At 33.1% G+C, this 14912-nt stretch overlaps 1 protein-coding gene across 1 annotated transcript; it reads right to left on the bottom strand.

Moving 5' to 3' along the window:
• Positions 1–99: 99 nt before the first annotated feature.
• Positions 100–13997, bottom strand: LOC138334797 (suppressor of cytokine signaling 1-like). Its single transcript, XM_069283528.1, has 9 exons — positions 13280–13997; positions 12704–12768; positions 12315–12469; positions 10824–10913; positions 10203–10273; positions 8988–9049; positions 6798–6861; positions 5712–5765; positions 100–4578 (listed from the first exon to the last, which is right to left on the bottom strand). Exons 1-9 carry the CDS (start codon positions 13361–13363, stop codon positions 4435–4437), a joined length of 789 nt encoding a protein of 262 aa, XP_069139629.1. The 5' UTR covers positions 13364–13997; the 3' UTR covers positions 100–4434.
• Between the last annotated feature and the right edge of the window lie 915 nt (positions 13998–14912).

The raw sequence follows: 14912 nt of genomic DNA, 5'->3' as shown, positions 1-14912 counted from the left end.
CACAATGTAAATAAATCTTTTACTACCATAAACGAATATTTTTGGTGATAAATATATATAGTATATTATGAAGTAGAGAAAAAGAATCACACAAAACACTTTCATTATCATTATTTATTTAATTATTTTAATTTTATCATTTAGAAAATAATCAATTCAAAGACGAGGTTCTTCCAAATACACACATAGAAATATATTTTGTGCAAAATAAATGAAAAACTTAAATGGTTAAAGCTTGTAACTGTAATTACTGTATGTCGTGTTTAAGGATGTACTCCTCTGAGAAGTCAAAATTTTCTTGTATTAAACTTTTTTTCTCATAAAAATTATTGGAAAGAGGAGTTCATACCATGAAAGAAAATGAAAGAAAAAACATATGTCCGTGTGCTCGTTTTTGAGCTACTGTCGCTCAAAGATACCTAGTTGACAAAATATTGGATTTTATGGGAATTTTGCCGTTTTGACCATATGCACAAGATTTTAAAGCTATAATTTCCTAATGAGGTGATTGATATGTATTTATGTTTGTAGAATTTATTATCCAGTAGTCTTCTTTTAAAATATACCAGTTTTGATCAAAAAGACTTATATTTTTTTCTCATAATAACAACATATGCTACCCCTACCCCTTAATTTTGAACTACAAAATGCACCATTTTCAGCCATTTTTGCCAAATCTAACCCTTTATAGAAAAAGTTCTGGTATTAAACTTTTGTTAATATTTTGCATATCAATAGGGAAAGGGTTGTTCTTTCAGAATCAGGCAGAAAAATGGGGGGTCCGTGTGCTTACTTTTTTGCCCCACTTGAATATTTGTTATTTTTCAGTATTTTAGAGTAAAAAAATAAAAGTGCTCAAATTACCATTAAATGTAAAAATAAAGTAAAAAAGTGAATCATTTCATACATTAATGCTCAATATTTTAATTATCACGAACCAAGTAAAGATTTACAGCAAAAATTAGCTCGATACAGCTAAAAATGCTGGTGCAGTGATGATTTAAGTAAAAACAATTTCAGTAAAAAATGGTAAAACTTTGGCTCTACTCAAAGCGAAAAAAGACACAATTTCAAAATGGCCGCCAAATGGGCCATTTCTTAAAATCCCCGTATAAAAAAATCTGCTGAAGTTAGAAATGTAATTTTTTGACAAAATTTGAAACCGGCAACTTGCTACAGGTATTGATAAATTGTGTTTGAAAATCTCATAACTTCTTTGATCTTTGTCGAAACGAGACTTCAACGGGACTGAAACCTCAGAAGAATACAACCTTAAAATTCTTTTTCTTTTCTCTTTAAAAAATGACGTTTATATGTGACTGATATGTGTACCATATTGTACATGACCTATATATTTTTTACAATAAACATGTATATGATTGATATAGAAATGTGTATTAATTTAATCAGTGCCTATAAATACCAATCATATTTAAATGTATGAAACATTACGTCACACGATATTACTCACAACAAATAAGTACTAAGTGCACCATTATTATTATCTTTCTATGATATTTAAAATCATTTATATTTCTTTTTATTCATAATACACTATGCCGTTTCTTCTTTGTGTTTTTATCTTCTCACCTACATGTACGCCTCAACTAAAAGAGGACGAATGGATCATCAAACATTGGAAAATGTGACCCCTATACATAATGTATTGAATTCTATGAATATTGATTTTAAAAAACTTTTAATTTCAACATACATACATGAAGCTGTAATGACACTGAAATTGGTAAGTACATACATTGTATATGTAGTTTTAACTTCTCACCCAAACCTTCTATCGATCTTGTAAAGATCTCTTTCTTCAAATACTAAAAAAATATTTTATCTGCAAGTAATGACATTATTTAGCAAAAATGGACAAGAAGCAAGTAAATGAGCACATACATATATGTATGAACAAACAATATCAATGGTACTGAGCTCAAGCGAAAAATGTGATAACATATTGACAGTAAGATAAATCAACATCCATTTATTTTTTTATTTCTTTGTAATTAACAATGTACTGCACTAAAATATACCACGCATATTGACTGGCGTTAACAGTCACAGTGATATGATAATTAATTAGTTTATAGTTTATATCAATTTGGACTCACCGGATTGCCAATTGACCATTTTTACACTTAGGGGTCAAGATTGAAATCGGTAAAATATGTAGTCTACATTGTACTATACACCCAGTGTACTATGCATAAAACGATTTTTTACCGATTTTTGATCTAGACCCCTACGTCTAAAAGTGGAATATGGACACGCTGGATTGTCCATATTTATATAAACTGTAACTGAATCTCAGATCCACGTGTTAACTGGGACATCATAACACTTTGGTCGACACATATAATTTGAACTTGATGACACATGTACGAAAACATATTGCGTTCAAAAACATAAGTCACGACTATGTCTTTCATTCCGAACTATGTGACGTGTATTTCTAATATAGTGATGTTGATTTGGAGTATTCCAATTATTGAGGAACAAAAGATGATAGAAAAATATCAATACGAAACGCGGCAAGTACATGCATAATGTGGCTTTTGATATACATATGTATCAGATACACAACACGTTTATTATGTCCATACAGTCAAACCTGTCTTAAAAGGTCATCTTAAGGACCAACAAATTTAAAGGAACATTTGAAGAATAAGATTTTGACAATGATACTATGGGCTGTGAATTCGCAAACGACTGTGTATATTTCGTGTATAAAGCAGCACACTATTTATTTTAACGCCATGCATATGGAATGATTCCTTAAGATGTCAGGGTGGATACACCCCAGCAAAGAACATTGATATGTTGTTTAGGAAATGAGACTTTCGAAGATCTATAGTGTATATATCAGAATTATTATTATTGTAGTTTTTTTTGTATTATAAACTCTCATTTTTTAGGAATAAAGATTGATGAAGATGATGATATGTGTGTACTTCTCCCGTTTTATGTCTTTTTGTGTATTGTAGGGAAGTGCTTGTATAAAAAGACGATCTGGGATGGCAGATTATCTGGAACTATCCCTCAAGATACTATTAACGATACAATTAGTGCAAGCAAACACGTTTGAATTTCATTAACAAAAGTGAGCGCCCGACATGCTTATAAGCAATCTGTTCTAGTATAAGTAAACACACATTATCGAAAGCTTAAGAGCAATTAGAATTTCATAAAAAAACAACAACAGCAAGATTATTATTAATCTAACTTTGGAATGTTAACAAAAATCTACAACTCATTTATGTTGCCTGGACGTCTTGCGTTATAGTTTATAAACGATGGAGATCATGGAATGAAGTTTTAAAATGTAGTATGGAATCAAACGCTGATTGAAGTCAAGTATGACGGATGTCATTTGAGAAATTAAAGAAAAAAATCATGAAATGAATTAAAAGAATCATCAAAGATCCTTTTTGTCATATTCATTTCAGTTTCCTCTTTTTAGCATTTTGTATATATGTTCAGAAAATCAATGACCTGCGGTGCATATTATATTATAGTCATATAAAGGACGTTTGAAGCGTCGCATATCGCCAAACTAAGGTTAATACTACAACAATATAATCTACAGAGATACATTTGTAATACATTGTTTTGTCCCATATTCATGCAACTTCGCTAGACAACGGTGTCCAGTGCGATACTTAGTCCACTTAACCTACATATATTGATTTATCAGCTTTCCCCTAATATCTAATATATATATTAAAAAAAGAAAAACTAATACATGTAATATACATGTACTAATTAAGTGACCGGTGAAAAAGCTCATGAAATACTTATGCTTATGCCACTAATGTAATATAAAACGGAGCTATTTTTATTGGCTGGAAATATATTGTGACAACAGTTAACAATGATGTGACTCGTCCCGACGTTTCCAAGGCATGTAAAAATAAAAAATTCTTCGTCTCGTTTCATTTCATAAAATATGATATGAAATGAACACTTATTTAAATTCCTATATACTTCTCTTTTTCAGTTTAGCGGATACATGTAGGTTGTCGAATTTAATATAGTAATTACGGTGACCGCAATTACCAGCTTCATTCTGTCAAAAATCAAAACAGAGATGCCAATTAAATAAAAGGATTGAACTTCATTTTGATTGCGTATTTGGTAGTATGAACTCAATTGGTAACGTATACATCGCTAACGTGCTCAATAGATCTATGTTCGTTGCTAATTGCGTTCATAATACCGTATACGCAGTCAACCCTTTTAAATATACATATATGCAGTTAGATCGATTTGTAGCTATGGTCTCTATCAAACAAACGCATTTATGTTATCAAGTTTCATTTTCATTCTTTTCTTTCTTTCTTTCTTTCTTTCTTTCTTTATATCAAGGATTTATAAGTGACATCATCTACTTCATTGTTTCTATGTATTAATTTTCGGCTAAAATGGTGACTAGGACACAGCATTGAGGTCTGTACAGCTGTATCCTCTGCATAGGGAGTCGTGCCGGTTTGGCAACTCAGCTTTGCTGTAGTGTTGTAGCAGGAGCTCTAACGTCATGAAGTTTTGTTTGTGATCTATACTAAATTTGCCATCCTGTAAATAGAGAAATGTTGTAAAGACATTGTAATAAATTATACATTATAATGTTATATCATACATCTAGTAAACTTGCCATTCCAATGTAAGATATAATATTTTATAATTCAACTTTGCTTGTTACGAGCAAAAATTTACTTTATCAGCCCATAAAGGAGTTGCTGAGATGATGGCGTAATGATTTCATAGACAAAAGAGTCCCAAAATGAATTTTGAGTATTTTAGATATTATCTTTAGTAAATTGAATTATAATGATTAATTTGAATATATTTTTTATGTTATAGAGATATAACACAAAAATCTTAGTGTACTCTCATCATAAACCGTTTATTTAGAGTACACTCAGATTTTTAGTGTTATATCTCCATAATATGAAAATTGTATTCAAGTTAATCCTTAAATAAACTCTACATCATATGAACTCATACAAATAGAGATCGGTTGTGAAATAGTCATTCTAAACAACTACATGAAACAAATATTGCGGTTTGTACTGGAATCAGTTGGAAGATATATGGCTTAAATAACGAGTGATACATAATAAATTGAGTTTTAAACAACATTAAATTGGAAGCAGTAATAAGTATTGGTCTTAAGCGTTTTGCCTCCCATTATTTCTGTCACTATGAACACGATTTACCAGCAGTCTTGGTTTTAGTCAGAAAATTAAATAATGGTATGATTCTTTCACCCTAAAAATTCATCATGAACTGTTTCAGCCTTTAAATTAAAATATTTCAAATATGTCTGCAGGAGTGAAAGCGTTAAGGAGACCAAATATTTCCTATAGACGAAGAGCAGCTTTGCGTGGTAGGTAGTTTGTCATGATGGTGAGTTAAAAAAGTAATAAAAAACCGAAAAGCGTCATATTAACAGAATTTTGTTTGATTAGGTATACGTGATGTTAACATCCAATATCATTTATAGACGTGTCAGGGTTAGGTGGTGGGAAAATCCTGCGTATCCGGAGAAAAAAACACCGAACAATTTATTTTCTAATACATTATGTGCATTATGGCAATGTGGTCAATTTATAGGATTGGTCTTTCTGCTAATCCCAGTTGAAAACAAATTGTAACTGGACTATTGAATAATGAGACATTATAGATTGCCAGGATCACACTATTACCTTGCAGAATATTCTATATTCCTTCATTCCTTCGGTGGTTTGAACTGATAAAACCTGAAGAGAAATCATAAACATTCTATATACTCTAGAAAACAATGTACTTGTTCATGTCTTTCTTGGACACGCCATTCAAAATTCGAACTATGTCGCCCTAATTAAATGTTGGCACTAGGCGATATCCAAATCCATTCTCGACATTGCAGGAATTACTATCAATGTCGTATTATTCATCCCTGGACCTTGTCATAGCAAACCTGAAATAGGGACCTTTGATGTACGATTTACATTAACAGAATCGCACCCTGTTATCCCCATAGGAAGTTTCTGCTGGCATGTAATCGGTCAGATTGTTTTTCTCCTGAAATGACTTTTTATTATGAGATTGTCCAGGGGTGGATATAACGACAGTACAAGTAACTCATGCGCTGTTGAGAATTGATGATAAATTCTCCCATACTTGACAAGGTTACCCCGCGGTTGCTAGGGAAAATATAACTAAGTCTTTTACCGGGGTAGAGAAAAGACAGCTCACATGCGCTAGACAGTGACGTCATGAATACATGCGGCGACCATTTTTACGCATACCGACGTTCTTCACCATTTCTCGTTAAAGTATGGGAGAAAAATAATCAAATATGGGCTTGTCAGTTGGACAGGGATATCTCAACCCTCGTGGAAGATTTTGACCATCAACTCTCAGCAAGCCCCGGGTTGAGTAGCCAAAATCTTTCACTCGGGTTGAGATATCCCTGTCCACATGTAAGATTATATTAATCTTACGCCAACATTTACTTGAAAAACATCAATTCAATGGCAACGTATCATTAAAAATAACTACATGTACATATCATCCCCATCCCATTTAATTATTTCCTTATAAACTTAAACTATTCCATTATTTTGGTCAACCTTTTAGTTAATGATTTCCATAGATGATTTGATGTTATAACTTTTTATGTTTTTGTTAATATAATCTATTTACTAGAGGAACTACATGTACATAGTTGTATATAGCGAAAATCTATAGTAATACATGTATTTGTTTGTGACACCGACACATTTAAAATGAAAAGATGGACCACTTACCTCATTATTATCTTGTCGTGATTGACGAACTAAGTACGTTCCTGGTGGCTTTGAAGAAAGAATGCTGTAAAAAAGTATATACATAGAAATTCCTGTTCATGAAAATACGCGGTATATTGATTATATGAAGAACTATCTCGTTGTTTCCTTGGAAGGGGAGGGTATGTTACTAAAGCCACGGACAGAGGGTAGAGTAGTTGGTGGCAACATCCTCGATATTTCACAGGTTACTATCACTGTCGTTAAATTTACTCCTGGACTATAACATAGTAAAACTGTAGGAAAATCAAGAGAGAAAAACTGACTAATCACATGCCTGCAGATACCTCTTTGAATATTGGGAGATAGAGAGAGAGAGATGGAGAGAGATGGAGAGAGAGAGAGAGAGAGAGAGAGGCCAAATTTCAAAGAAATAAGATGTACTCTTATTCGAATCTTTTGATGCACTTAAATGATCAAACTACATGCTCCTCTATTGTAGCATACATAACCTCCAGTTTTGTTACGAAATATAGTCCAGGGGTGGATATAACAACAGTGATAACAAGCTTACAGTAAGTGTTGCAAGCAACACACGTCCCCTGCCATCAACTACATTCTCTAATCTAATGGCAAGTTATTATTGCTTAGTTATGCTATCATTGTATGAAGTTTGAACAAATTCTGTTGATGTATTCTCAGGTAATCGCCTGGAAATTAATATTTTGTGAAACAATCTACTTTAAGTAACAGTGACCTTTGTAGTTGACCTTTTGACCCTAAATTTAATACCAAGCTATGCTATCTCCTGTGTTACCATTGTATGAAGTTCGAACACATTCCGTTGATGTGTTCTCAAGTTATCGTATGAAAGTCAAAATTTGCGGAACAAACTATTTTTAGTCATAGTGACTTTTGTAGTTGACCTTTTGACTTCAAATTTAATCCCAAGCTGTATTTTTTTTCTAATGCTACCATTGTGTGAAGTTTGATCGAATTCGTTGATGTTTTCATAAGTAATCGTCTGGACATTAATATCTTGTGAAACAATCTCTTTTAGTAACAGTGACCTTTCTAGTTGGCCTTTTGACCCCAAATTCAATACCAATCTGTGTTATCTTCTATGTTACCATTTTATGAAGTTTGAACACATTCCGCTGATGTGTTCTCAAGTTATCATTCGGAAACTAAAATTTGTAAAATAATTTATATTTAGTAACAGTGACCTTTGTAGTTGACCTTTTGACTCCAAATGTAACCCCAAGCTGTATTTTCTCATATGCTACCATTTAGTGAAGTTTTATCAAAATCCGTTGATTTTTCACAAGTTATCGTCTGGAAATTAATATTATTTTAAACAATCTATTTTTAGTAACAGTGACCTTTGCAGTTGCTTTTTTGACTCCAAATTCAATCCTAAGCTGTATTTTTTCATAAGCTACCATTGTGTGAAGTTTGATCAAAATCCATCCATTAGTTCTCAAGTTATCATCTGGAAACCACATCCGGACAGACAGACAGACAGACAGACAGACAGACAGACAGACAGGAACAAACACAATAGTCCCTCTTGTTTCACCAACAGGGGACTAATAACCACTGGAATATCGAGAATGTTGATGGACAAAAATGATGGGTTACTACCTGTACCTATTGCAGTTCAAAATTTAGTCGATTCCTTGGCATCACTCCGTTTGATTAAATAGTGTTTTTAAACAATTGTACATGAACAACGCTGTAATGACTAAATGTCTTCACGGCATAATGATACCGATAGTATGTATATTACCTAATGAAATCTATCTATTTTTGTATTAACATGTTATTTCTGCTAATGACGTACAGCCAACCCTGCTAAAACATATACAAATACTTGGTAACCTTGTTAAATCTAATGAATACTCAATATGACTAATGTAGATGATTGCCGGTATTGTATCTTAAATATGTATTGACTGGATATTCAGTTGAGCAATTGGAATGAGAATAATATTTTTATGGAATTCATTACTAAGTATCATTTGTCGGAAACGATTTTTCCATCAATTTTATATTGTAGTTTTGAGTATAACAGAAGACACATATATAGATCTTTTGATCAAAGTTTGCTTAATGTTAGATCATGTATTCTGAGTTATGGTGATAACAAAACAATATGAAATACATGTATGTATAAAGTGAAAGTACATTGATTACACAACGCGTACTTACTTTTGAACCTCATTACGGTCTGAACTTTTGAACTCGAAGTCGTTTCTTGATATATGTCGTGTCTGAAACAATTCAATTTCTTTATGTTGAATTATTTGTTTGTATCTGAGGAAGTGCACAAAAATGTATACTAAAATACTATCTTTATCATGTATTCAATGCTGATTAATTAGTAGATACATAGTAATTAGTACATATAATGTCGATTCCAAAGCCGACATGATCTCAATGATATGACATGTATTAACAAAGCCTATACGTACGTTCAGGACATGTTAGCAATGTCATTAGATAGGGCGACAAGTATCATTGTTATTGACTAAAGTACTAAAATACTTTTATGAGGATATTTGAGAAATGAAGTAATAGCTGGAAAAAGATGTTGTTATATTGGTGAACAAATATGCTTATGCAATATGAAACATGCATGACCTGACAACAATAATGTTTTAATATTAGTATTGAGCAAATATAGCTTAAAGCGACAATTTAATAATCATAATTCATTTCCATTTTGACTTATATCAATGCATTGATCACTACTCTAAACAGCAGGCCATTTCTTCACATTTTCAATAGAATGATAGGGTAGCTACATAACTGGTATTTAACCATTTAAACAGGTGTCGATTTTATGTGCAATAAGCCCCGTATCACACTTTCATCAAAGAAACAAGAAGGATTATTACCACGAACAGTTTTGTAAAAAATAATAACATTTAAAATGTATCTGGTTCTAACGACACATGCTTAATTTTACCGATTTTCGGATGTATAATGGATTGAGACCTGCTGAGACTTTTATGAAACAAGCATGTATTTAACAAAATTCCTTCTTAGACAATCGTAGGATTTTATTGAATCGAATAAGTTAGTGATTTTGATGGGTATTCCAAGTAAATTACATTTACCTCTTACCGAATGTGTTAAGAAACGTTTTGATGTCACTATGTATGATATTTTCCATAAATATCTCGATGGGTTTCCATCCTATGTGTCATAGAGAATTTGATAAAATACACGGTATAATAAAGCCTGTGTCGCTGCGACCAAATAAATTTACCAAATTGTTTGAAAAAAACCACTACAGGTGTTTAAAGGTTTCATTTGTTCATAAATGAAACTAATGATTACTGCTATAGCGTATCATTGTTAATCAAATCTACCGAAAAGTTGTCTAGCTCCCCCTTAACTGCGTATCGGTGCTTCACTTACAAGGAGTGGCTTTGGCTTTGGTTGTGGTACAGGTTTGGGCCGCATCTCAACATTTTCTGGTTTAGGGATTTCTGTAATGATAAAACTACGTAATAAAGCTAGTATACTACCACATCAGGGGAGGGCCCAGCTAATGACCGACCTACCAGGGTATCAGACTCTACCATAAGCTTCATCACTAGATTTCTCAACGTCAATGTATAGCTTATCTCATAGTCAACATAAAAAATGGGCACTGGACAGTCATTTGTATCTAGTTAGTCCACAAAAATATAAAACAGATCAAGATGGCATGGAGAAGGATACTCGACTTCTTTCTATCTTAATTATAAAAAGGACTTGAACACAGGATAAACAGACGGACGGACAGCGATTATTACTATAGGGTATATGGATGCATGACATTAATTATATTAGTGAATAATTCTTTCCTAAACATTTATGTTTCTCTAAATAGCATTGTTTATATTAAATTCTTCACTAACATCAGAGAGAATACTGAAAATTCATATCTTAAAAATAAAGGAGCTGTATCTACTTTATAAAGCATCACTGAGTAACCTTTTTTTTCAAATGAGATATAATGTGGGAATTAATTTATTTAACAATACTAGACGGTACCTGGTAAGGGGGCTCGCGAACGTATTTGCGCCATTTGACCTTCAGTTATTTTGTCGTAATCGTCTTCGGAATCACTCTCAGGTTCTGGCACTACAAAGAAAAACAATAAGCTACAATGTGCGGGAATCTCGTTGCTTAAAGTTATATTACTGCTACTTTCACTGTAACGATATGTAACTTAAACATTTGATATTTAAACATTGACATGTTACTTGATGATTTAGCTCCCCAAAAGCATATGTCGGCCTATAAGAGAGCCGAAATCTAGGAATCATATATTCCTGGTTTTGAATAAAGCGCCTTCAATCACCGCCATGTTTAGTGACTTCGGGTTTTGTCGTATTCCGAATCGTATCACGTGACTGACGTTCGACACGACCTGCACGTGGTGAGCCAGGTAACTAGCGTAAGCGCACATGTGTTTGTTTACGTTTTCCTTCTGGCTAATATGAACAAATCATGCTGGTATATGTCCACAGATTGAGTATTTGAAACATCCAATTTACACATTGCAGTAAAATATTGTGTGTATCAAATATTGTAATGTGCGAGTATTATTTTCTTTGTAGATCCAGTCTGCTGAGGCCGACCACATGTTTTGTTTATGAAAAATTGTTGACATTTTCTATTGGTTTCACAACTCTCGTTTTTCTTCGAGATTGACACGACGATGTTCGGAAGAGTTTGGAATGATTCGGCATCTTTCGAGCCTATTTTTCACGTGTACACGTTAAAAAGATTTTTACTTTTATAATTAATAATACTTCCAGGGCTGCAACTTTATAAAAAGTAGTCAAATTAGAAAGTTTAAAACTCAGAAAGACGGAGAAAATATGTATAACACTTAAACAGTTTTCACTATGACAAAAAGAGCGAGAGTTATAGACCATACAACTTTAAGAGACAAGACTTTATAGCACACACAAAAAACAAGAACAAAAACAAGTAATAACGAGATAATGTAAAAACATTGTTATCAAGGTGATCTGATATCCTCTAATATAAGTAAAAACATTTTACTGTCAAATATAGTGATTTCTTCAAAAGGCAGATACACCAATACAATGCTTCATAAAATGTAATGCGTTATTTTTGAGTTTATATTCTTTTCTCAGTATGATGTGATACATAAAGTACTTGATGGATGCCAGCAGCTGTTATAGTCATTTAGATCACAATACTGTATATAATTCTCGGAGTCAATATCTATCGCGGTATTCACCGATACCTACACGATACTTTCGCTTGATTACAACTGAATATTTTAAGAATTCGCAAATTTCAATAAGAACACGAATATAGTAAAATAAACCACCAGCGACATTTAACTGCTACACAGAACAATGACAAGACGATAAACGTGGATATGTATGTTGCAGAACCAAAATTAACATATATTTATCATGTGCATTCGTAGCACAAACCCAAACTGTTGATGCTATATTAAAACACACCATGACACGTACATAAAGACGGTAAAATCAAATTTACCTGGACGTTGGTTTTTAGATTTATTAGTCTTTGTTTTGTCCGCAGAAGTTGTTGGTGGTACTACAGGCGGGTATATCTTGACCTTGACCTGCTTTTCCAGATACGTGTACTCATCCTCTGGTTCGTCGTCGACTATTTTACCACCCGGTAATGATCTGTGGGTAAAGGAAGGAAAGTAGTTCGATGGACACGAAATGAAATATGTTAATCTGTGTTCTTAATTAGACTGGTGGATATGAATGAGCAGATGTTGCATACTACACAGTTATGTGCCCTTCCGGGTTGCTATTGATGGTGACATCATGTGCTTGCTAGCGTAACGTCACACTTTTCGAAGAAAACGACGTGAATTACGCTCATGAAATAATGACGTCAAAATGGCTACTCACTCATCATCTTCCTCAACAGCTTCGTTAGCTGATAGCATTTCTTCTTTTAAAGATTTCATCCATTTCTGAAACAAAGCAAACGTCTAACTTGTAAACATGTAAACTAAAGAGAAATCATTCTGATCTATCTAGTTGATTAGTAGCTCCAATTTATCAGCTCTAATGGAGTAAGACGAAGGGAAGTAACTCAAATCAGAATGAAAACATGATAGATATTGTCTTAAATAGCTGTTAAGTTCCGATTAGGTTCTTTAATTTACAAGATTTTTGAGTAGAGCTAAAACTGCTAATCATATCATTTTATGTTAAATACTTATTAATCCAATTATATCTAGTTAATACCTTCAATTTAGACAGAAAACATTACCATAGTGAGCATCTTGAGATCGTATAAAGACCTACAAATTTAACATAAAATCGAGTATATTTTAATAGGTTTAAATGACTATACCATTGTTGGCTTGGTATTTTCAATTTGTTGATAGCTCTGTTTATTCAAAGATATTTAATTTTGAATATCAATTTATAGTTCATATACAATAAAATTTTCAGCATTAAGCAGTGTAACGGAATTACCTTCCTATCATCGTCACTAGGTGATCCGAACGTAAACTGTTTGCGTCCCTGTTGTCCTTTCGAGTACAGTCGGAAACTTTTCATACGGTCCGAGTCTTGTGACTTTTCCCTCACAACTCTTAAAAGTCAAAACAGGTTTTGAAAATGCAACATTCCGAAAACGAATAATATCAACTATCATTGGTCTGTCAAGTGAACAAGAATGATTTTAGCTATTCAACATGAGGCTTGCCAAGTGATGACTTCCATAATTTTATACGGAGGTTGATATATCCCTGTCATTTGACAGACTCATGTTTGATGATCACCCCATACGGTTTCTGAAAATGTTTATATTTCGGATGTTGACGTAACGGATCAAGATTGATGACATCGTCGACTCTAGGCACCACATGTATATGTAACTCGCGTAAGTATCTAGCGCGTATTGTCCTACACCCCTTTTGTAAAACGTGTTAGCTTTTCCTTTGCAATTATGGGATAATCCTGTAGGGTATGAACCTGTATGGGTAGAACAAATTGACGTACCCGATCAACTATACCTTCCGAATGGGTACGAAATGGTGCCTATGTGTACTAGTGGATCACTTTGGTACAATGTTCCATACTATTTCGTAGGTTTTCAATTATCTTATGCGTATACATGCATTTGTAACGACCATTCTTCTATCGACCGTACCGCTCACAACAGGCCAAGTTCATTATGTGTGGGCTTGCCGTATAGTTTTTCTTCGAAAAGACCATCCTATTTATATGTGGAAAGATATAATGTTTGTTTGTGAATATGATATTTAGACGGTTCAGTTTAATTGCTTAGAAGAGAAAGTAAGTGAGACATATAACAACTACGACAAAATTAATAAAAAAACCGTTTTCATCATGGTTTGCATAACCATTGCTTTGTTCCATTAGCAGTAATAGGCACTAATTGAAGCTCTGAAGACGACACCATTATCTGTCTTAAAGCTTTTTTAGCTACAATATTGCAGCTAAATTATATAAGAAATAATGGCATTTGTTTCCATTAAACTACAAATGCACGCATATAACTTGATTGTCAATCTGTTCGCTTCCTTTCGATCTGAGTTCGACATCATTTTACACTAATGCATTGAACAAATAATATAATTTAGATATAATCTCCTTTGTTTGCATTTCTTACTGTCATGACTTCTAACATGTATGTATTACTTACTGGTCATGACTTCTAACAGATGGTATACTTACTGGTCATGACTTCTAACAGATGGTATACTTACTGGTCATGACTTCTAACAGATGGTATACTTACTGGTCATGACTTCTAACAGATAGTATACTTACTGGTCATGACTTCTAACAGATGGTATACTTACTGGTCATGACTTCTAACAGATGGTATACTTACTGGTCATGACTTCTAACAGATGGTATACTTACTGGTCATGACTTCTAACAGATAGTATACTTACTGGTCATGACTTCTAACAGATAGGTATACTTACTGGTCATGACTTCTAACAGATGGTATACTTACTGGTCATGACTTCTAACAGATAGTATACTTACTGGTCATGACTTCTAACAGATAGTATACTTACTGGTCATGACTTCTAACAGATAGTATACTTACTGGTCATGACTTCTAACAGAT

The sequence above is a fragment of the Argopecten irradians genome, chromosome 11 (genome assembly GCF_041381155.1).
Source record: "Argopecten irradians isolate NY chromosome 11, Ai_NY, whole genome shotgun sequence".
NCBI lineage: Eukaryota > Metazoa > Mollusca > Bivalvia > Pectinida > Pectinidae > Argopecten > Argopecten irradians.
Note: the sequence above shows the minus strand (reverse complement) of the source record. Positions and strands in the feature narration are given on the sequence as shown.

Bases quoted from the DNA above. Each gene is read 5' to 3' on its own strand.
- LOC138334797 (XM_069283528.1), bottom strand. From the start codon at position 13,363: ATGAAAAGTTTCCGACTGTACTCGAAAGGACAACAGGGACGCAAACAG. The intron at 9,050-10,202 runs GTAAGTGAAGCA...GAATTGTTTCAG, and splicing joins CAAAGCCAAAGCCACTCCTT to ACACGACATATATCAAGAAA. The intron at 4,579-5,711 runs GTAATAGTGTGA...CTCTATTTACAG, and splicing joins AATATAGAATATTCTGCAAG to GATGGCAAATTTAGTATAGA.